The following is a 22597-nucleotide window of genomic DNA, read 5'->3' on the forward strand; positions in this document are numbered from 1 at the left end:
GTTGGGGCAGAGGAGCTACGGCCCTTGCCCGACTTGTCCGCTGGGAGTCTTGGCAAATAGCCAGAGCTCCCCGGTTTGTCCGAACTGCCGCTCGGCGTCCTATGGATCCCGCAGGAGATCTCTTGCCCAGGGTGATCTTTGGGTGCAGAGCACGGCTCGGAGACTTCTGGAGCTTGGAGAGCCTTATTAAATAAAAGGACCCTCAGTCTCAGCTCCCGATCTCTTCTGGCGCGAACTGTCAGCTTTGCGCAAGGGCTACACTTTGCTGGGACATGAGCATTCCCGAGACACCTGACACACCGGGAGTGTCCATTGGAGACAGGGATAGCCTCCTGGCACTGAAGGCACTTCTTGAATCCAGGTGATCCTGGCATCCTTGAGTCCCTTTCTGTTTTATTTATTTTCTTTGTCAATTTCAGTCAGGAAAGCACTGACTGACCGCTGAAGAAAAATGGTTTGTTTTTTTTTAAAACAGGGAAAAAAAGAGGGGGACTACAAGTAGTAACACTATAACTGATAACTATCTATGACTAAACAAGAAAAAACTAACTAACTAAGAGACTTCCCTTTCTCCTCAGAGAGGAGAAGGGAGCCTAATCTAACTCTGGACAGTTGGAGAGAAACTGACAAGACCGGACCACGCTCAGATGAAAGGCGCGAAGGGGCAGTAGCGCATGCGCAGTCCGGAAGGGGGGCTACTGCTAATGAAAATTCCTCCGGTTTGCGGCGCCAGGATGAGCCCAGCACCTCGAGTGGAGCACCCTCGGGGACACTACTCAATGAAAAACTTGAGCTTCGTCAACTGCGTAGCTGAAGTCAAAATAGCTTAATTGGACTTTTGGTGCTGTCTACACAGCAGGAAGTCAAAGGAAAAACACTCTTCCTTCGACTTCCCTTACTTCACATGCAATGAGGGTTACAGAAGTCAGAGTAAGAAACCCTCCACCTCGACATTATTTTGAAATAATGGCTTGCTGTGTAGATGCACACTATGTTATTCTGAAATAATATCATTATTCCAAAATAACACTTCTGTCTAGATGTACCCAGAAATACTAGGAGTATGTCTATACTACACAGCTTTCAGAAACACAGACATTTTGCTAACAGACAGGCTAAACACTCTTTGTTGCTTTTGCAATACTTTAGTTGCCGTAGAAAAGCTTTTGTCAGGAGTGGAAGGGAGATTTACGCACCTGTGAACCACAAAAGCTTTGTCACAATTGCCAGTGCAGACAAAGCTTAGGTGCCCTGTCTGAATTAGGAGCTACTGAAGAGTCAGCTGCTGCACTGGTGCTTGCAAAAGTGAACTAACAATTCATCTGAGACCACACATTAAGACACTCATGAGCAGTGTTCCCTGTAAGCTGTGTGCTTGTATTGTCTCTCAGGAGAGATTCAAATGCCACCCAGCTGATTAGCAGAGTGCCCAGAGCTAGATTTTTGTTTCTACTAGTGGTGCACATTCACAAAAGGATGGAAAAAATCCACACATGGAAGGAAAAGATTAGCAGGAACACTGCTCACAAGCAGGGCCATCCTTACACTTCCCGGTGCTCTATGCAGCCAGAGCATCTGCACTTCTACCCTTTTGTGGGTATTGACCGGAAGGCTGTGCTCAAGGACTACAGGGGCTGTGGAGGCCAGGCCCAGAGCTACAGGGGTCAGAAGCCAGGGAAGTAGCTGGGAGGCTAACGGGGGACCAGTAGGAGTTGAACGTGCACAGGGATCCGATTGGAGATTTACCTTGCCTTCCCTCCCCCCAGCCCAGTTTAAAAATCACTAAATGCAAAGGGAGCCCTATTGGGTCTGATTGGGGCTGAGGTGGAGGCAGATCCTCAGAGGTGGTGGGGGGAGGAAGGGAGGGCAGGCTGCTGGGGTGAGAGGCGGGATCCCCTCTGCCTCCAAGTAACAAGTGAAGTGCTACACACCACATACATGTACAAAGGCTTTAACCGAGGAGGCACAGCCTTGCTGGAGGGAAACCTCTGACCTCGACTTCCTCCGCATTATTGAGGGCAGGCCTAGGCAACTGCTGTGGATCTCAGGGCTCTAGGTCCTTGGACTCTGGGAGCTGGTGGGGGGGTCACACAGGAGGTCTCAGAGTCACAAATCCATTGGGTGGTAAGGATGCCAGTGCTACGCATGCAGCCCCCACTCCATCCCTAGCTGGAGCTGAGGAGGCTGCCCAGGCCCCACGAAGCCAATTGCCCTCCCCTGAACCCTTTGTCCTCACTTCACCTACGGGCTCCAGCTAGCTCCTGTGTGCATGCCCAGCAGCCAGCTGGTCTAGCGAGTCCTTTGAAAACTGCTGCCTCTCCTCTCTCAGCTGTCAGAAGGGCCAGCCCAGAGGAGGGGGCAGCCATGCAGCTAGCTGGAGAGGAGCAAAACAGGAAACAGCTGATGAGCAGAGTCTGGTCTCAGCCTGTGGGGGATTGGACTGGCTGCTGGAGCCAGCACTGCATATGCAACACATGGCAGCGTAGGGCACCACAAAATTTAGGGCATGATGGCGTCCTAGACAGCTGCATATTCTGTATAGGCTTAGGGACAGACCTGCTCACCAGTGTAAGCTCAACAATGTATACATGCACCAGAGTGCACAGACTGGACTGACCCAAGGGGGAAGGAGAGAGCGTTACACTGGCATGAGGCAGAGAATCTCTCTGTATGTGTAGCCAAGTGTGGGAGGCATGTGCTACATGCTGTCAGGGCAAGGAAGTCTGCATAACTTCTGCTAGAAATCTGCACCTCAGTCTATTCCCAGCTTTGCCTGAGTTAGATAAAAGTGCTTGTTCTATTGTTACAGTGGTGCTGGATCCAGTGATTAACTCTGATCTCTCCTAAAAGGCAGGTTTGGTGTTTGTTTAGAGGTGCATGGCTGGGACCACATCCCCAACCCTAGGACTTCCTCACCTCACACAGGTGTTCCATATTCATTTTGTCAATATGCATAATGTAGGTCATTCTTTTATACTTTTGATATCTTAACAGCGTTGTAATTATACTTAGATTTTTATTAAAGCCCAGATCAGTTTCTGACTATCAGTGCCTCACCAATTTCAAATCTCTGAAACAATTTCTTAAGTAGCCACCTAAGAATCTAAACCAGGAATCAGTAATAGGAGTATTTTGCACCCCAATTAACTAAAAGCCTAGGAAAGCATGAAAAATTGGAAATTGTAACAGAAATCTGAGTGAGGTACACTCCAAAACTGAATAGCTCTCTTTGTAACATTTACAAAAATGAAATGTTCTCTTTTCCTAAAATTCAAAGTATCTTAGACAATTTGTTTCAGACTTTTTGAACAAAATATCTGCTCTGGTCTAAAGACACGCAAAATAATTTTGAAGGCAATTATTTTTGGGGGTGGGAAAGAGAAGTAAAAAATAAAACTTAGAATGGAATGTATACAACCTTAACTACGGTACTTCAAGTATGATGGAGTGCTAGATGTCACTTTCCATCTGGAGGTACACAGAGATTACAATATAAATGGCTCAATAAGAAAGAATTTAAGAAAATGCAGAAATGGTAGCATAGGTCTTAAGCAGGATGAAAAATTCTGTATTTTTAGGAGATCCTTTAATATATTTTCTCCAAATCAACCTCAAACAAACGAAGTAAAAATCCAAACTTTCCATTCAGAGACCTTCCTCTCCTCTACCCGTGAAACTTACAGTGGCTTTCCAGAAAATCTAGAAGGTACGTATAGACTTCAGAACAGGGATAGTAAAGAATAAATGTTAAGAATTGGCTTTGCTGGGAGGTTCTCTCTGTTCTCTTACATTTGATACACTACTATTGTCAGTCTTGTTTAATGTGGATACATTAAAGTGCATTGCAGAAAAAAATAATTTGTTGATTTAAAATATCCTGATAAAAGACAAATGCTAAACCCTTATCGTACCTGTTGGGTAGTAAGCTTGTGAGTACTGTGCTGAAGGGGTATAGCTACTATATTTCTGGGAAGACGTGACCATTGTCTGAGGTCCTTGTATGTGCACAGACGTGGCACTGGGTTGGAGAGTGTATGTGACTTCTGTCGGAAATCTCTGGAGTACAGGAAACGGAACCCCTTTGTCAGAAAAAGTTGGGGAAGTTTCCACCTGCCCTGGAAGTATCCCAAGGGAGTTCTGCCATGTTCTGGGAGGGATTGGAGTCCGATCTGAACCTTTCGATGATAAAGTGCTGTGGTTGTGAGACGAAGCAGATACATAGGAGTAAGGAGATAAACTGTCTCGCCGAAAGGACCGATGAAACTGTCCTATAGTCAGTGCTCCTGCATTAAAACGAACATATTTACTAGGATTACAGGATTATAAAATAAATGGTAATAAAATACATCATTCAATCCACACCACAGATTGTTTCACCACGTGAAGAAAAAGTAAAATCGGTCTCTCAATGTTTTCAATGCAGCATTTCAATGGTGGAAAAAAATAAACCTTTCAGTAGCTAGCTCTCAACCCTAAAATTTATAAAATAATTTTTTGCACAGTAAGTCAGCAAATCAAATCGGAGTTTCATAGAATCTGCATTTTGATGTACTATATGATATAGCAAACAAGCATGAATTAGCATTGGATAAGATGGAGTACAAAATTAAATTTTCAAAACTGAGTGTCCAGATCCACTTGGCAGTTTTGAACAACTTAGTTTAAGTGCAATATCGCAAACTTTCTGATGAAAAGAACAGGGAAAAATCCAAAAATGGAAGAGTTAATAATAAAATTTAAACACTGGACTCTAACAGGTAATACTCTCTGCTTCCATGCCTGACATCCCAGAGAATCTCTGTAACAGCCTTTAGCTCTCTGCAAGTAAGGGCTGGAGGCAAAATTAGCACTACAGAAAAGGGAGAGCTACAAATCACTCAATCTCTACTAACCCAGTGTTTCTCAACCTTTTTTTTTTTTTAAATAAAGTACCACTTTAAAAAAAATTGTAAGTACCCCCAGTATCTACAGTTTTCAGACACACAATTTTTTCTTCCACCACTGCAACACATTTGTTTAGACAACTTAATCGTAGCCGGGTGGGCAATGAAATTTTTGGGTGTAAAAAGTACAAAAATAATAAAGTGCTGTAAAACTTAAAACAAAAATTCAGTTTTCTCCAAATTTCAGTTGTGTTGACGTACCCCTCAGACTTCTCTTGAGTACCCCTAAGGGTACTCGTACCACTGGCTGAGAAACACTGTACTAACCAATCTAAGGAGCAAACTGTAGAGAGGATAGATGGTGAAAATGACACAAGGAATAAGTGTTAAACATGACTTACAAAAGAGGAGATACTTGTTTTGTAACAGATAGAGCAAGTTGTCCAGCTCTTCCCATTACAAAACCTTGATTTCAGTTTTTTAAAACTTTAAAAAGTCTGCCTAAACCATTAAATTTAACAATGATGGGGGTCTGTTACAGGCTGAAATTTTAGTTGAAAAATTCAGTAAAAACAGGTATTTATAAAAATGAGGACAGGAAGAAATATACCAAGAATCTTAATTCAAGCAAAACAAGGCTTTTTGTTTAGAAATTCTAGTTTGTCCATGCTTTAATGTAGGCACTTGAAATTTGTGGAAACATCACCACACTGAGGTAAGACAGATACTTTTTGCTATCCCTATGAAAATCCACCCAGACTTACAGAATTATAAGAATTTGAAAAAAAAAAAAACCCAGCTTGTAAAAAATATTTCAGCAATGAGGACAGAGAAGAACGGGTTTGGTTTTTTTTAGCAACTGTTTGTGCTCATTTATTTCTTTACTAGCCAATAGCCCGTCATAAGATGGGATTTTTGGGTCTCTCTCTCTCCCTCCTCCTCCTCCTCCCCCCCATCACCTCTCCTCCCCATCCTGCCTCACTCGGGGGACTATGGACCCCATAAGGCTGCTTGCTCCCGCAAGGCAGTCCAGCTGAGCAGCACAGAAGTCAACCAAGTGCCACAGCAGGAGGTGAAGGGAGGCGGGGCAGTGACGTTCATGGCCGGGGGCGGGGCCTGGAGCTGCTGTCATGCCACACATCACCACCCCGCCCCCCTTCGCCTCCCATCGTGGCGCTCAACTGCCTTCTGTGCCGCTCAGCTGGGCTGCCGAGGGGGAGCAAGCGGTGCAAGCAGACATTTGGGCCCTGCACTCCCCATGCAGGATGGAGGTTCTGCAAGGGGACTGTGGTGCCCAAATGGCCGCTTGCTCCCTCATGGCGGCCCGGCTGAGCAGCACAAAAGTCAGCCAAGTGCCACGGCAGGAGGCAAATGACGTGACTCAGGCAACAGCACCGCCCAGAGGAAACAGCCAGCATTTCAGGCAACAGCGCTGCCCAGAGGGAACAGCCAGCATTGCAGCGTTAGAGTCTCAGACACTGGGCTAGCCCGTCATAAGACGGGATTTTCAGATCTTCTCTCCTGAGCGCTCTCGCTCCGTGTGTGTCTCTCTCTCCCCTCCTACTGCCTACCCCACCTCTCTCAGCTCTCCTCCTCCTCCTGCCTCTCTCCCCCCTCTGTCTCTTCCCGCCCCCCTTCCCTCCTGCCGTGGCGCTTGGCTGAGTCCTGCCTGCTCAGCTGGGCTGCTGCGAGAGGGGAGGGGGTCTATGTCACCACCCCCCCTTCCCCTCTCCCGCAGTGGCCAGGCTGAGGGGCACACCACTCAGCACCACGGCAGGAGGAGGAAGTGGGGGCAGTGACGTACACAGTCCCACCCCCGGCCATGTACGTCAGTGTCCCGCCCCCCCTTCCCATCCCACCAGGGCTCAGCTGAGCGGCGCAGTGCCAGTGCCACTCAGCTGGGCCACAGTGGGGGAGCAAGCAGCCGCTTGGGGTCCGCGCTCCCCATGCTTGGGAAGCGTGAACCCCAAACGGCCGCTTGCCACCTGGGGCCCAGCTGAGTGGCACTCCTGCCAGGGCTAGGGTTGCCAGGTGTCCGGCTTTCTACCGGACAGTCCAGTATTTGCACCGTCTGTCCGGTAGAAAAACTCGGAAAATACCGGATGTGCAATGTCCAGTATTTTGTGAATTTCTGGCTGGGTGCCGGAGTGAAGCCTGGCGGGGGAGCAACTGGGAGGCGGAGCGCGGTTGGCTTTGGGAGCCCTGTGGTCGTGCGCAAAAGCCGGGGGAGGTGGGGGCGGGGGCCGGGACTCCCAACTGCCCCCCGCCTTCCGCCTGGCTTTTGCACAGGACCAGAGGCTGCCAGTACCAATCGTGGCCCGTCTCCCAGCTGGGAGCCTCTGGTTGTGAGCAAAAGCCGGACCGGGGGAAAGGCTCCCAGTCCCACCCCCGCCAGGCTTCTGCTGACAAGTAAAGGGAGCACCAGCCGGGGGCGCAGCTGGAACGAATCCAGCTGCAGCCAGTGGCTGAACACACACCCCTCACCGCCAGGTCTGCTTCCCGCCCCCCCCCATCTCCCCCTCCTCCCGTCCAGCCCCACGGCTCCTGATCCCCCCCAGTGCTGCTTCCTGCCCCCTTCCTCCAGGCTCCCCCATTCTTCCCTCCAGCCCCCAATTCCCCCCCAGCCCCACTTCCTGCCCCCCTTCTGGCCCCATGGATGGATGCCCAAATGGCCTCTTGCCGCCGCTTGCTCCCCTGCCGGGGCCCAGCTGAGCGCACCACGGCCAGAGGGTGTGGCCATGTACGTCAGCATTAGACGCACAGATAATGGGCTACTAGATATATGATGATGATAATGCACAAAGAAAAACCAAGTAGTATTTACCATGCTTATTTGTTACCTTAAGGAGGGGGAAATCAAGAAGAAGTTGTGTCTTCCTTTTGCTTTTTCTAGGGCTATGTCTAAACTACACCCCTCTGTCGGCAGAGGGATGTAAATTAGACATATCGAAAGTGCAAATGAAGCGGAGATTTAAATATCCCGTGCTTCACTGGCATAATGGAAGCTGCTGCTTTTTTCCAAAACGGGGCTTTTCGGGGGAAAATGGCAGTTTAGATGGGCCGTTTTGAAAGATCCTGTACTCCTCAAAAAGTGAGTACAGGATCTTTCGAAATGGGGTATTTCTGTCGAAAATGCCCCTATCTAAACTGCTGGGTTTTTTTCGAAAAGCCCCATTTGAAAAAAAGTGGTGGCCATCATCATGCCAATGAAGCATGGGATATTTAAATGCCTGCTTCATTTGCACTTTCAATATGTCTAATTTACATCCCTCTGCTGACAGAGGGGTGTAGTTTAGACGTCGCTTAGGAGGCTCAGAGACCTGCAGTGGGAGCTCTCTCAATTCACAGTTGAAAGGACAAGAGCACTCAACCAGAAGTTATGGGCTTAATGCAGCAATTATGACATGAAATTATATGACTTGTTATAGATGAGATCAGATTAGATGATTACAATGGTCCCTTCTAGTTTTAAAATCTTAAAGATCTTTTAAGTTAAACAAAACAAAAACTAACTAAAAGTCTTAGGAAGGGACTCACATATCTCAAGCATTCAAGTTTTATTTTCTGGGTATCTGGAGTGTGGTTATCCTACTAGTTTTCCAGTTGCCCATTGAGTCTTCTAGCACTGTGTTGCTCAACCTTCTTTTATAAAGTAAAAACCTTTACTTTAACCTTTTCAAAAATATACAAGTACCTACAGTTTTCAGACATACTTTTTTTCTGCCATTGCAACACATTTGTTTAAACAAAAGCAGGTGATGAAATTTTTGGGTGCAGAAAGTACAAAAATAATAAAACATTGTAAAACTTTAAACAAAAATTCCATTTTCTCCAAATTTCACTTGTGTTGACGTACCTCCCAGACTTCCCTCAAGTACCCCCAAGCTAAGAGTACTCATATCACTGGTTGAGAAACACTGTTCTAGAAAACACAGAATGAACAAGATTTCAATTTCTATTGTACAAACAACCCCCCTCCAAAATACAATAAAACCTCAACTAAAACAAGTTCAAGCCTTCTTTCCAGCAAAACCACACAATTTTCCATCTTTGCTAATCACCTATGAGGGCAGGGGGTGGAAAAAGCAAAAATTGGGAAACTCTTCAAAACTTCAATTGGAGAGCTGAGACGATCCGAAAAACGCAAAAAGATTTGATTCCTATACTATGTACTCCATTTAACCTCCCCCTCATTAATCTGTCTCAATAAAATTTAATTTTAATTCTTAAGAGATCTTGCAGAATCATCATTCTAGCATCTTTGTTCCTTAGCACAAAACGGCCACCACGCTCCATTCAGACAAACCCATGGAAGATGAGAGGTTGTACAGGGGTAACCGGAACATGATAAAGAATGTACAAGAGAAAGAATCCAGATCCATCTGCAGGGAAAATCGTATAAAACCTTCCTTTTGTCCCCGGAGGACATACGCCTTACTGTATGTCCATGAGAAACCAAGGTCTCCTGCTTACGGACAGGGAGGGGTTTTGCTCTGCAGGCAGGTGTCTGAATTCACACAAACGCCACGTGCTAAAGGTCACGTTTTCATCTGCGCACAGAAACACTCTGTACAGCCCTGGGCCTGTTCGTCCTCCACCGCCTCTCTCCGCGCAGCTCTCCCCACTCCCTGCTACCCAGCCACGGGGGCCGGGCTCGGCGGGAGCTGGCCGTGCGCCGCAGCGACAGCCAGCGGGGAGCGACTGAAGGAGGCGGCGGGGCTCGTAAGGGGCCGCCCGGCCCGCCCCGCGCTCCCGCCCCCAGCCTCACCCGGCGGCTTGTCGGCCTTGCCGGGCCCCGGCGGCGCGGGCGGCTCCCCGTGCAGCGAGGTGCTGAGCAGGCGCTGGAAGCGGTTGGGCGGGCGGCTGGTCACCTCCAGGCCGGCCGCCAGCTTGGCCTTGTTGGCGCTGGTGAGCCGCTTGAGGTGCACGAGCAGGTCGGGGCGGTCGCGGCGGAAGTGCGGGCTGTGGAAGTGGTGCAGGGGCCCAGCGGCGGGCACGGCCGCGGCGCCGCCCGGCGGGCCCAGCACCACCTTGCGGAAGCCGTACAGGTTGAGCTGCCGGATGAAGCTGGTGAAGTTGGAGGTCTTGAAGAGCTCGGCCGAGGCGGCCCCGTCGCCCCCCGGCCCCGCCCCGGGGCCCGGCCCGGCGCCCAGCAGCTCGGCCTCGAAGAGCGGCTGGTCGATGAGCAGCCCCTCGCCGCGCGCGTCCCAGCGGATGGAGCGGAAGCGCGGGCTGTTCACCAGCCGCCACAGCTTGGCCGGGAAGTTGTTGGGGTTGATGGGGGCGGCCAGCAGCGGCTCCTCCATGGCGGGGCCGCGGGCGCCTCAGGCCCAACCGCCGCCTCGCGCGCCCAACCGCGCCGGCCGCCAATCAGCGCCGGCCGCGAGGCCCGGCCGCCCTCGGCACGCGCCCGGGCCTCGCGCCTGGGCCGCCGCCCCTCAGCGCGCCTCAGCCGGGCGGCGTGGGGGAGGGGCGAAGGCGCCCGCCTAGCGGCGGCGGCCCAGGGCGGCCGGGCGAGGCAGGGGCAGGCCCAGCGGCGGCCCCACATAACGGCGGCGGGGCGGGGCAGCCCCCCGAGGCGAGTCCCCACGAAACAGCCGCCGCCACGCGCGGGAACAAAGCGGAGCCGGGGCCCTGCCCCCGCGCCCAGCACCGCACGTGCCCGGCCCGCGGGGGGGGGGTGATTAGTCACTTGAGGGGGGGGTTCTGCCGCCTAGTGTGATGTTTCCCGATGAGGCGGATGGGGGGGGGGGTGGCTGCACAGTGCAACCCGCCCCTCCGTTATCGGTAACGTATCCGCACTCCAGTACAGCGACACTGAAAGGGGCAGGGGCAGCAGGAGTGGCTCGGCCAAACGTGGGACACGAGCTCCGAGGGCCACGCTGCGGTCAGAAAGGGCTACGCCGTGGTCACCAACCAGTAGATCGCGAGCTACCGGTAAATCTCGGAGGCTCTAAGAGTCGCTCTTGAGCCCTCTCTGAACCGCACGCCTGCGCAGTGCATTTACATTAGAGTTCCTCATTTGAGGAGCAGCTACTCACCGAGCAACAGCACAGGTGAGTAGCTGCAAGGAATGGTGGGAATTTTATTTTAAAGTAGCAGTATAAGGATTGGGGATAGCAAGTGATGGAGAGGAGGAGAATAGAAAGGGCGGGGTGGTAGCTCTTGGCTTGATCTGTCATTTAAAAAGTGATCTTGGGCGTAAAAAGGTTGGAGACCACTGGGCTAAGGCAATCCTCGGGTGCATGAACAAGGCACTCGTCAGCAGGAGCAGGGAAGTTCTGTTACCTCTGTATTGGAGACTGATGTCACCACACGTTGCTGGCAGTGTCCAGTTCTGCTGGTGATCACAATTCATGAGAAATACTGATTAATATGAAAGGGTTCAGAGAGGAGCCACAAGAATGATTCAAGGATTCGAAAACCTGTCTTGATAGACTGAGCTCCTGGACTATATTGAACTTGATTACAGTTTATAAATAGTTAATATTTAGTAACTAGAGGATTTACCTAGCATTGCTCAGGTCCTACTGGGGGGGGGGGGGTGCAGTAGTCAGGCAGGGTGTGTGGAGGCACTCAGGGCAAGGGAGTGGTAGGTGCGGGGAAGCTCAGAGCAAGGAGCTGGAAGAAGTGCATAGACTGCCTGGGGCTGTGCTGGTTGGCTGGTGGTGGCTCCCATGGCCGTGGTGCAGCAGGGGTCACAGTGCCAGGGTGGTGGCCGTTCCCCCAGGCTCCCTGCAGTGGTGGCTCTGATTGGTTCAATAATCATTTTATAATATATTACGATTGCTTAGTTAAATTTACTAAGTGGGGGGGAAAAAAGGGAAACCAGGAAAAAGGAACCTGGATTCATGCAGGCAGAGGCATGCCTCCCTTACCCTCCATGCTGCTGCTTCAGACACCGAGGCAGGAGTGCAGGAGCAAGCAACTCCCCCTGAGCATTGGCTCTAGCCTACTCCCCCTACCCCATTGCCTTTAGGGGAGGCAGCAAGGGGGGATGGATAGGTACTGGCTCCTGCTTCCCCCCCTTTCTGATACAGTGGTAGCAGGTGTGGGGGGAGGTTGTGCATAGTCATTTGGATTACCAATAAACATAGCTTTATTGATTAATCATTGAAACAGCTATATGCTAACTTCCCGGCATGCTGCTGGAGACATCCTTTGTTGACCTCATGTGCCCAATGAGGACATGCACCTTCAGCTTGGTAAATTCAAGTGCTAAAAAGTCAACCTTAATATTCAGGAAGTCAGACTACTAGATTATCAAAACAGTCCCTTCTGGCCTTAACTGCCACAGAGGAGCACTGCTGACTCTCAGCATTTGAAGGAAGTGCTCTGGCTTGCCATCTTGCTTACCCAGCTTTCTCACTTGCAAGGAAAGTGACACACAATGTAGTTCTTTCTGTTCTGCATTCTGTTCTGGCAGATCCAGGCTCTGACCTGGTTATATGGGAACTAGCAAAACCACCCCTGCCTGAAGTGGATGGGCAGGGCCAGCCCACATTTTGGCACCTGAGGCAGGGAGCTCAAATGATGCCCACATGCCCCCTTTTCTTCTGCCTGCCTGTTATGTCTCTTGTGCCCTCCTTCCTTCAGCACAGCACTCCCCCATCTCTGTGCATCTAGAGCAAAGAGCATACATATGTACCAGCAGACACACCATTTTCTACACTCTTGGGTCCTAGTGGCGTCCCTCCTCCCCCCAAGTCAGTTCACTTCATGGTAAGGCCAGCCCTGTGGATGGGGAGAGAAAGCTCAGGGGACTTGCTTCTAGGCAAAGATATAGCAAGCACGCTGGTCCAGAGCAGGTGAATGTGCTGTACTAGCAGGATGTAGGGGGTCGGAAATTCTCACCTAGGCATCTCTCCTATGCACTCCTGGGGGCCTCAGCGGGTTACAGGAGAAAGGCAGAGTGGCTTGGTGGGAGTCAGAGTATGGCTTTTGTTTGTTTTGCCCTATCGCAGCTGATTGTGGCAGGGGATGGGGCATTATCTAAAATGAACATAAATATAACAGCCTCCATGCTAGGTCAGACCAAAGGTCTACCTAGCCCAATGTTCTGTCTTATGACAGTTGCCAATGTCAGGTGCCATAGAGGGAATGAACAGAACAGGTAATATGTAAGCCTACCCATTGCTCATTCCCAGCCTCTGATAAACAGAGGCTATGGCCACCATTCCTACACATCCTGATTAATAAGCATTAATGGACCTATTTTTCATTAATTTATCTAGATTTTTTTTTTAAACCCTGTTAAAGTCCTGGTCTTCACAACATCCTCTGGCAAGGTGTTCCACAGGTTGACTGTGCATCACGTGAAGGAATACTTCCTTTTGTTTTAAACTTGCTAACCTATTAATTTTATTCGGTGACTTCTATTTCTTATAACAAGTAAATAACATTTCCTTATTCGCTTTCTCCATACCTGTTATGATTTTGTAGCCCTCTATCATAGCCTCCCTTAGTCTCTTCTTTTCCAAGCTGAAAAGTCCCTGTCTAATCTCTCTCCACATGGCACCCATTCCAAACTCCTAATAATTTTGGTTGCCCTTTTTCTGAATTTTTTCCAGTGCTAACATCATGGGCATACCATGGCTTCATACAGAGGCAGTAAGATATTCCGTCTTAATCTCTATTCCTTTGTAAATTATTCCTAACATTGTTTGCTTTTTTTGACTGCTGCTGCACATTAAGTGGATGCTTTAGAACTATCTATGACTCCAAGATCTCTCTTAAGTGGCAATAGCTAATTTAGTCCCCATTATTTTGTACATATAGTTGTGATTGTTTTCCAATGTGCATTTCTTTGCATTTATCAACTTTAAAATTCATTTGCCATTGTGTTGCCCCATCTCCTAGTTTTGAGAGATCCTTTTAAAGCTCTTTTGTCTGCTTTGGACTTAACTATCTTGTGTAGTTTAGTATCACCTGCAAATTTTGCTACTTCATTGTTTATTCCTTCCTCCGGATCATTTTTAAAGAGGATTGTTCCCAGGACAGAATCTTGGGGGAATACCACCACTAATTCTTTTTCTCCATTCTGAAAACTGACCATTAATTCTTACCGTTTATTTCCTATCATTTAACCAGTTATCAATCCATGAGAGGACCTTCCCTCTAATCCAGTGTTTCCTAATTTTATTTGGCCACAGAACCTTTTTAAACTCAAGAATTTTGAGGAACTCCTACAGCCAGGAGGAAAATTTGTCAAAAAACCAGGAAGTCACACTTTGAGGATGCAGAGTAGCAGTGCATGGAGGGGAGGTGTCTGAAAGCTGTCAGGAAACCAGAGATGGAGCCAGCACACAAAGACATATGTCTCTGGGGGAGGGAGGAGGGAAATGATTGGGATCTCGTGGAACCCCAGGGTTCTGCAGAGCACCATTTGGGAAACACTGTTCTAATCCTATGACAACTTACTTAAGAGCCTTTGGTGAGGGATCTTGTCAAAGGCTTTCTGGAAATCTAAGTACAGTAGATCCACTGAAAATCACCATCATTTACATGCTTGTTGATGTCCTCAAAGAACTCTAGGGCTGTGTCTACATTGGCATGATCTTGCACAAAAGCAGCTGTTTTTTGCACAAAAACTTGCTGTCTACACTGGCCACGAGTTCTTGCGCAAGTACACAGATGTTCTAATGTATTAAATCAGTGCTTCTTGCGCAAGAACTCTGATGCTCCCGCTCAGGAATAAGCCTTCTTGCGCAACTGTTCTTGTGCAAGAGGCCAGTGTAGACAGGCAACATGAATTTCTTGTGCAAGAAAGCCCTATGGTGAAAATGGCCAAGAGAGCGTCTACACTAGCATGGATGCTCTTACGCTAAAGCATATCTCTTATACAAACGCACATGCCAGTGTAGACGCTCTCTTCTGGAAGAGTTTTTGCACAAGAACTCTTCCGCAAAAGAGTTCTTGCACAAGATCATGCCAGTGTAGACATAGCCTGGTATGGTATGATTTTCCTTTACAGAAATCAGGTTGACTCCTCCCCCCCCCCCAAAAAAAAACCCCCGAAATGTTCATCTATGTGTGTCAATTCTGTTCTTTACTGTAGTTTCAACTAAAGTCCCCGGTGCCAACATTAGACTTACAAGTCTAATTGCCAGGATCACTTCTAGAGCCTTTTTTTGAAGATAGACATCATATTAGCTATCTTCCAGTCATTTGGTACAGAAGATGATTTTAACGATAGGTTACAAACCACAGTTAATCCTACAATTTCACATTTGAGTTCTTTCAGAACGCTTGGGTGAATGCCATCTGGTCTAGGTGACTTGCTACTGTTTAGTTTATCAATTTGTTCCAAAACCACATCCAGTGAGACCTCAATTTGGGACAGTTCCTCAGATTTGTCACTTAAACAGAATGGCTCAGGTTTGGGAATCTCCCCAACATCCTCTGCTGTGAAGACTGATGCAAAGAATTATTTAGTTTTTCCATAATGAGTTTCTCGTCCTTGAGTTCTTCTTTAGCATCTTGATCATCCAATGGCCTCACTGGTTGTTTAGCCAGTTTCCTGCTTCTGACGTATTTGAAAAAAGTTTTGCTATTACCTTTGAGGTTTTGGTTAGCTGTTCTTAAATTTCCTTTTTGGCCTTCCTCGTTGTATTTTTACACTTTGACTGAATGTATGATCCTTTCTATTTTCCTCACTAGATTTTCCACTTTTAAGTGATGCCTTTTTATCTCTCATTGCTTGTTTCACTTGGTTAAGCCACAGCGGCACTTTTTTGGTTCTCTTACTGTATTTTTTTTAATTTGAGGTATACATTTAAGTTGAGCCTCTTATTATGGTGTCTTTGAAAAGTTTCCATGCAGGGATTTTACTTTTTGGCACTCTTTTAATTTGTTTAACCTCTTAATTTTTGTGTAGTTCCCCTTTCTGAAATTAAATGTCACAGCATTGGGATGCTGGGGGGTTTCTCCCACCCTGGGGATGATGGTCACTCTTTCCAAGAGGTCAAGCTATTGTTCATCTGTTGGACCAGACCCTGCCCTTCCCTTAGGACTAAAGCAAGAATTGCCTATCGTGGGTTCCAGAACCAGCTGCTCCAAGTAACAGCACTTTAAGGGATTAAGAAACTTTATCTCTGCATCCCTTCCTGAGGTGATGTATGCCCAGTCAATAGAGAGATAGCTGAAGTCCCCCTATTACTGAGGTTTTTTTTAGCGCTGTCAAGCGATTAAAAAAAATTGCAATTAATTTCATTGTAAAATAATAAGAATACTATCTATTTAAATATTTTTGTATGTTTTCTACATCTTCTAATATATTGATTTCAATTACAACAGAATACAAAGTGTATAGTGCTCACTTCATATTTATTACAAAACATTTACACTGTAAAAAACCCACGTCAGTTCACCTCACTGAAGTATTGTAGTGTAAATTCTGTCATGAAAGCTGAAGGGCAAGTTACTCACCTGTGCAGTAACTGGAGTTCTTTGAGATGGTTGTCCCCACCTTAGGTGCTTCAGCACCACTGAGCTTGAGGTTGGAGATTTGTGACAGTAGTACCCCTGGCCAGCCACACGTGCAGAGAGTCTGTGTGTGCGTTCTGAAGAAGTTACTGCACATGCGTGGCTGGCCCCCCTCAGTTCCTTCTCTGACCCGGGTATGTTGTACCCAAAGCAGAGGGGAGGAGAGTGTGTATGGAGCACCCAGGAGGACACAACCATCTCGAAGAACTCCAGTTACTGCACAAGGTGAGTAACCTTCCCTCCTTCGAGGAGTGTTCCCATGGTGCTCCACCTTAGGTGACTACAAAGCAGTATTCTTGCTGGGAGGCAGGAGCTTCTGCTGGTGAGGATCTGTGATGGACAGTATTGTTTGTCCAAACCTTGTGTCCGCCTCAGCAAATGTTTGGATTGTGTAATGTTGCATGAAAGTATGCGTTGAAGCCCGTGGCAGCCCTGCATGTGTGTTCTGTAAGCACGCCGCGTAGGAATGCTGTTGTGGCTGCCATGGCTCGAGTGGGAACGCACTGTATGTGGTGGCTCCCTCTGTGCCAGGGCATATGCTAGTCTTATGCATCCAGATATCCATTTGGGTAGTCTGTTTTGATATGGGTAGCCCCTGTGATCTCTGTGGATGAAACGAAGAGCTAAACGAGCTGATTCGTTGCAGGTAAAAGGCCAGGGCTCTTCCGACGTTGAGGGTATGGAGAACTGCCTCTGACATCCTTATGGGGTTTGGGGTAAGTATATAGGTTCATTGCAGTGGAACAAGTACTTTTGGGAGGAATTTAGGGTGTGTTCCCAGTATTACCCTGTCTTGCAGAATATTGTGTGTGGGGGGGGGGGGGGGGCAGCCATTAAGGCTGCCGTCTCCCCAACTCATCTGGCTGTGATCACTACCAAGAAGGCCACCTTCATTGATAAATATAACAGCGAACAGATAGCAAGGGGCTCAGAGGGTTTCCCCATAAAAGCTTTCACCACTAGGGTTAAGTTCTGTCTGGGTACTGGGTCCTGTCGTGGAGGAAAGATATTGTGGAATCCCTTTAGAAAAAACTCTTGACGGAAGGGTGTGTGAAGACTGAGTGTCTCTGTATAGGGCCATGAAGGGCTGAGATAGTGGCCAGGTGTACCCTTATGGAGAGGCCTGCATTGTGTATTTCCAGTAAGTATTGTAAGATGTGATATTGCTGTGTGTATGGGTTCATAGATATGGGTTGCACACCAGGCCTTGAATCTCTTCCATTTTTGGATGTAGGTCTCTCTCGTTGCAGGTCTTCTGGAGTTTGAGGATGAACTGAATTGCTTCTGGAAAGGATCTCTCCAGGTTGTTCAGCCAATTAACATCCACACCTGAAGATGCAATTTGTGGATGTCTGGGTGGGGAATCTGCCCTTCCTCTGTGTGAGGAGAGATGCGACCAGTGGAAATCGGGTGTGGAAGACAGTCGGTCATACGTAGCAGATAAGGATACCATGTCTGCCTGAGCCAATTGGGTACTGCTACTATCACATTGGCCCTGCGCTGTTTGATCTTCAATATCACCCTGTGTATGAGGGAACAGGGGAATGCATATGACAGGTGAGCCATCCATCATATGCTGAATGCGTCCCCCAGTGAGTGGGGACCTATGCCTGCTCAGGAGTAATATAGGGGGCAGCAAGCATTCCTGTGGGTAGCAAATAGATCCAGCACCAGGAATCCCCATTTCTTGAATAGGTGGGTGAGCATTGATCAGTTTATCTCCCACTTGTGATTTTGCGGGTTAAACTGCTTAAACTGTCTGCCAGAGTGTTGTCTTTGCCTGGTGAGAAGTTACAACCAAAGTTATGTTCTCTGTGATGCACCATTCCCAGAGGTGCCCAGCCTCCTGGCATAATTGGAAGGATTGTGCCCCTACCTGCCTGTTGATATAGTACAGCGTGGTGATGTTATCAGTCAGAATCTGATCTGTTTTGTTCTGGATTAGGGGAAGAAAGTGCCTGCAGCATTCCTGACTGCCCTCGGTTCCAATAAGTTTGTGGTTTCTTCGCAAGTCCATTGACCTCGGACCACCTTGTGATTTATGTGCGCCCCCCATCTTAGGGGTGAGGCATCGTCATTATTGTAATTGATGGTATGCTGCGTCGGAACGGCAGTCCCACGCATATGTTGTCTTATGCGAGGGATGATTTTATCTTGTTCAGTATGGACATGCGTTTGTAATGGGTGGGTTTGTGGTCGGTAGGCTGAGCATAACCAGGCATGTAGTGGTCTCATGTGAAGTCAAGCATAGGGTACTACGAATATTGCCGCTGCCATGTGCCCCAATATTTGCAGGCATAATCTTGCCATCATGATTGGACTGTTCTGTGCTGTTGCTATCAGGTCCTTGATGGTCACCCATCTGTGGTGAGGCAAGTAAGCTCTGGCTTTCATGCAGTCCAGATGTTCCCCTATGAACTCTTCAGTGATTGTGTTGGGGTCAAAATGCACTTTTTGGTGTTTATTTGTAGACCGAGATTTTCGAAGAGTGTTTTTGCCAGCATGACTGCTTGCTGCTCTTCTTGCTGTGTGCAGCTCGCTATGAGACAATCGTCAAGATATGGGAATACTAAGATCCTGTTCTTGTGTAAATGTGTGGTGACCACTGCCAGTATCTTTGAAAATACTCTTGGAGCTCTTGATAGTCCGAATGGAAGCACCCTATACTGGAAGTGTTTCTTCTTTATTGTAAAACGTAGGAACCTTCTGTGTGCCGGGTGTATGGATATATGGAAATAAACATCCTGAAGGTCAAGGGTAGACAGCCATGCTCTTTTCTCTAAGGCTGGTGGTATAGTCAAAGGTGACCATATTGAAACATTGGTATTTAACAAAGCAGTTGAGTGTAAGTAGATCTAATTGGTCTCCAGCCACCCGACTTTTTGGTGGTGAGGAAATAGTGAGAATAGAATCCTCTGCCCGTGTTGTTCTAGTACCTCCTCTGTAGTCAAGGCTGAGTAGGTGTTCAGTCTCTTGAAGCAGTATCTCGTGAGAAGGGTCCCTGAAGGAGGACAGGGAAAGAGGTTGGGGTGGAGTAGTTGGTTATGAATGGGATGCAGCATCCTGTTTTCACTAGCACCCACCTGTCAGTAGTAATGGCTGACCATGCTGTATAAAAGTCAGCTGGTCTGTTGCTAAATACTGTGGATGAGGTAGATTGCTGCTTGAGAGATTTCAGGGCTATCAGACCCTCGACCAAAGCTTCAAAACTGTTGCCTGGATGTTGAAGGTTGTTGGGCAAAGGCTTGGTCGGTGGGCTGTCTCCATCTGTTTGGTCTCTGATGTTGTCTGTTATCGTATTGACGTTGGTGTTGATTGAATGTTGTGTGTATCTTTGTTGGAATGACCTGTTTTGCTTTCTTCTCACAACAGGTTCCTGAATACCTAAGGTTCTGAGGGTAGCCCTCGAGTCCGTCAAAGTGTGCAGAGATGGATTTGTGGACTCTGCAAAGAGCTTTGTACTGTTGAATGGGAGGTCTTCTACGGTGGACAACCTCTCTGGGGAAATCCCGACAGCTGGAACCAGGAGGCTTATCTCATTACTACGGCTGCTGTGTCCATAGAGTCCAGCACGGCCTGCAGGGCAGTATGGGATATTAACCTGCCCTCTTTAATGTGTGTTTTAAATTGATCTTTCTTGCTGTTGGCAGCAAATCAATAAAGGATGTCAGTTGGTCAAAGATCTGGTGTGTGTATTTTGCTAATAATGCAGTATAGTTAGCAATTTTCCCATTGCATCTAATCTCTTCAGTCCTTATCATATGGAGTTATTTATGCTGTCTGTTGTTTTCCCCTCTGGTTTGTGGCTTCTACTGTGACGGAATCTGGTACCAGGTGAGAGAAAAGAAATTCTGCCCCATTGGGAGAAACGTATTATTTCCTATCTACACGCTTAGAAGTGGGGGTGGTTGATGCCGGTTTGAGACATATTTTTGGTAGGGTAAATGATTGCCTCATTCATGGGAATGGCAGCCTTTGGATGACAGGATGTTTGTAAGCTTGTGTTGTGTCTGTGGCACATCAGAGAGAGATCTCCAGGGTCAGTAACTCTCTTACAGAGGTCTTGAAACAACCTAAAATCGTTACCTGTATTTGGTGGCTGGATTATGATAGTATCCTCTGGAGACGTGGAGGAATTCTGCGTGGGTGGAGAAGGAGAGGACCACTGTTCTTCACCTATATAGTCCAGCTCCTGTTCCTCCGCATCAGAGCTGTATTGCTCTATGGTATGGCTATTTGGTGCCTGTGCCTTTGGTGATTGGCTCCTTTGCTGTGGTTGGGTAGGCTGTTGTTGCCTGTAGGCTGCCCACGGGTCCCAACATGGCCAGGTAGGCAGAAACTGAGTTGGGAACCACTATGGTATCTGCCATTGCTGGGTGTGTTTTTGTGCTTCTTGAGAGGTACGTCGCTTTAAATGCGACGGTTTGTAGACTTCTCCTCATTGTCACAGAGAGGAGACAATAGAACTAGCCGGTGAAATTTACAGGTTGCACCGTGAGATATTTGGTGTACCACCAGTGCCGAGGAAAGGCAATCCAGGTGGAGTTGATTGAAAACTCCGCTGCAATCGTAAACTGTGACAACAGCTACGCAGTGGGAGGCAGGCCGCTTGTGACATGGAAAGCGATGTTATTGGGAATGCCAGTTGAATAAGCGGAAGTGGTGCCAGGTACACTTGCAGTGCCGGCGGAGCTGCCTTTGTTGATTTGCTCACTCTCGGAGTCTTGTGAGAGTGGTGTCTGCTCGGCAAAGAAGCCAGTACCACAGCTATTTGGCTCAATGCCACTGTGGAGGCTTTGCTCTTTGCCTCAAGTGGTTTCTGTGAGGAGCCCTGTGAGTGTTTAGGATTCTGGCTTTTCTCCTTGCCGGTTCCCGTCGTTTGATTATTATACCCCATCTGCGGGGTTGCCGGTGCAACTTTTTTGTGGGGAGCATGTTTCCTCAATAGGGAGTCAGTCCCCAAAGAATAGGACCCTTTCTTGTTTTCACGGTCCTTAGGGCTCGACCCGGTATGCGCCGCCACCTTCGACTCTGTCCCAGATGATATTTGTCTGGGAGGAGCGGATTGCTTTAGATCAGAAGTTGACTGAGCTTTTTTCTCCATCTACAGCAGCTTCAGTTGTAGCTCCCTCGATCTCCTGGCTCAGCTGTGAGCTTTTGGCACTGTGGGCAACTGTCAGGGAGGTGTTGTTCACCCAGACAGCGAATACACACCGTGTGCCCATCAGAAATTGAAAATGATAGCCTGCAGCTCGTACACTTTTTAAACCCAGATGAGCCTGACATGTCTCTGAGAGCCGGACTGTGCAGGCTTAGCGTGTGGCTTTTCACGCTTGTCCAGCGCTGTCTCAGGTTTTTTTGGTGGTGTGTTTTTTTTTGTTTTTTTTTTTAAAAGAAGAAACTAGACTGTCTGAAGAGTTAGGTTATAGCTATTAGGAAGAATTCCTGAGGTAATTTTTGGGTAAGTACAGAGGAAAGATGTAGTTGAAGGAAGACTGCTGATCAGTGACCGCAGCTGATGGCAGTAGAGAAGGAACTAAGGAGGGAGGCTGCCCAGGAGGGAGGCTGCCCGCACATGCACAGTCGCTTCCTCAGAATGCGCACGCAGACTCTCTGTGCGTGTGGCTGGCCAGGGGTACTACTGTCACAATCTCCAACCTCGAGCTCAGCGGCACTGAAGCACTTAAGGTGGAGCACCCCCGGGGACACTCCTCGAAGAACTTAAATTCTTCTATATAATCAATATATTTGTGTCTTATTCAAAAGAGTCCTTTTTTAGCTCAGCCCCAGCGGTGGGCGGCACAGGGCCGGAGGGAGGTAGACTCTGCCGTGGGCAGTGCAGAGTTATGGGGGGCTCAGGGATGGGGGCAGCAGTGCAGAATTCAGGGGGGGGACTCAGCCCCAGTATTAGATGTGGGGGGAGGGTCGGTCCCAGCCCCAGGAGGCAGAGAGAGGGTGGCTTGGGTGAGCCGTGCTGGGAGAGGAAGGGACATCTTGGGCAACCCCCCTGGGCTGTTTTATTTAAAAAAAAATATGGGCACCTGGGAGGGGAGAGAGAGGGTATCAGGGTCTTAACTTTTCTTGTTTACTTCTCCTCTGGAGCTGGAACCACAGTTTCAGGGTTTTTTCCCCTCCTTTCTGGCTGCTTTGTTTCTCCTTGCGCCCTCTGGTGGCGGTTTGCATTACTGCACCTTACCAGAGATGGTCTCTAGAGCAGCTCATGCTGGTTT

General features: G+C 48.2%; 1 protein-coding gene and 1 long non-coding RNA gene across 2 annotated transcripts in view; one reads left to right on the forward strand and one right to left on the reverse strand.

Moving 5' to 3' along the window:
* Positions 1 to 10243, reverse strand: part of HSF5 (heat shock transcription factor 5) — a 59748-nt gene extending 49505 nt beyond the window's left edge. The window contains exons 1-2 of the mRNA XM_075905056.1: positions 9652 to 10243; positions 3912 to 4283 (exon numbers count right to left, since the gene is read on the reverse strand). Of these exons, the coding sequence (XP_075761171.1) occupies positions 3912 to 4283; positions 9652 to 10189 (910 nt within the window). The 5' untranslated portion in view covers positions 10190 to 10243. The remainder of the gene's footprint in view (positions 1 to 3911; positions 4284 to 9651) is intronic.
* A 1808-nt stretch (positions 10244 to 12051) lies between these two features.
* LOC112546371 (uncharacterized) lies at positions 12052 to 20174 on the forward strand. The gene is made up of 3 exons (XR_003090056.2): positions 12052 to 17083; positions 17618 to 17924; positions 19740 to 20174. It is a non-coding gene; the product is annotated as an uncharacterized LOC112546371 (long non-coding RNA).
* The last annotated feature ends 2423 nt before the right edge of the window (positions 20175 to 22597 follow it).

The sequence above is a fragment of the Pelodiscus sinensis genome, chromosome 21, assembly GCF_049634645.1.
Source record: "Pelodiscus sinensis isolate JC-2024 chromosome 21, ASM4963464v1, whole genome shotgun sequence".
NCBI classification, from domain to species: domain Eukaryota; kingdom Metazoa; phylum Chordata; order Testudines; family Trionychidae; genus Pelodiscus; species Pelodiscus sinensis.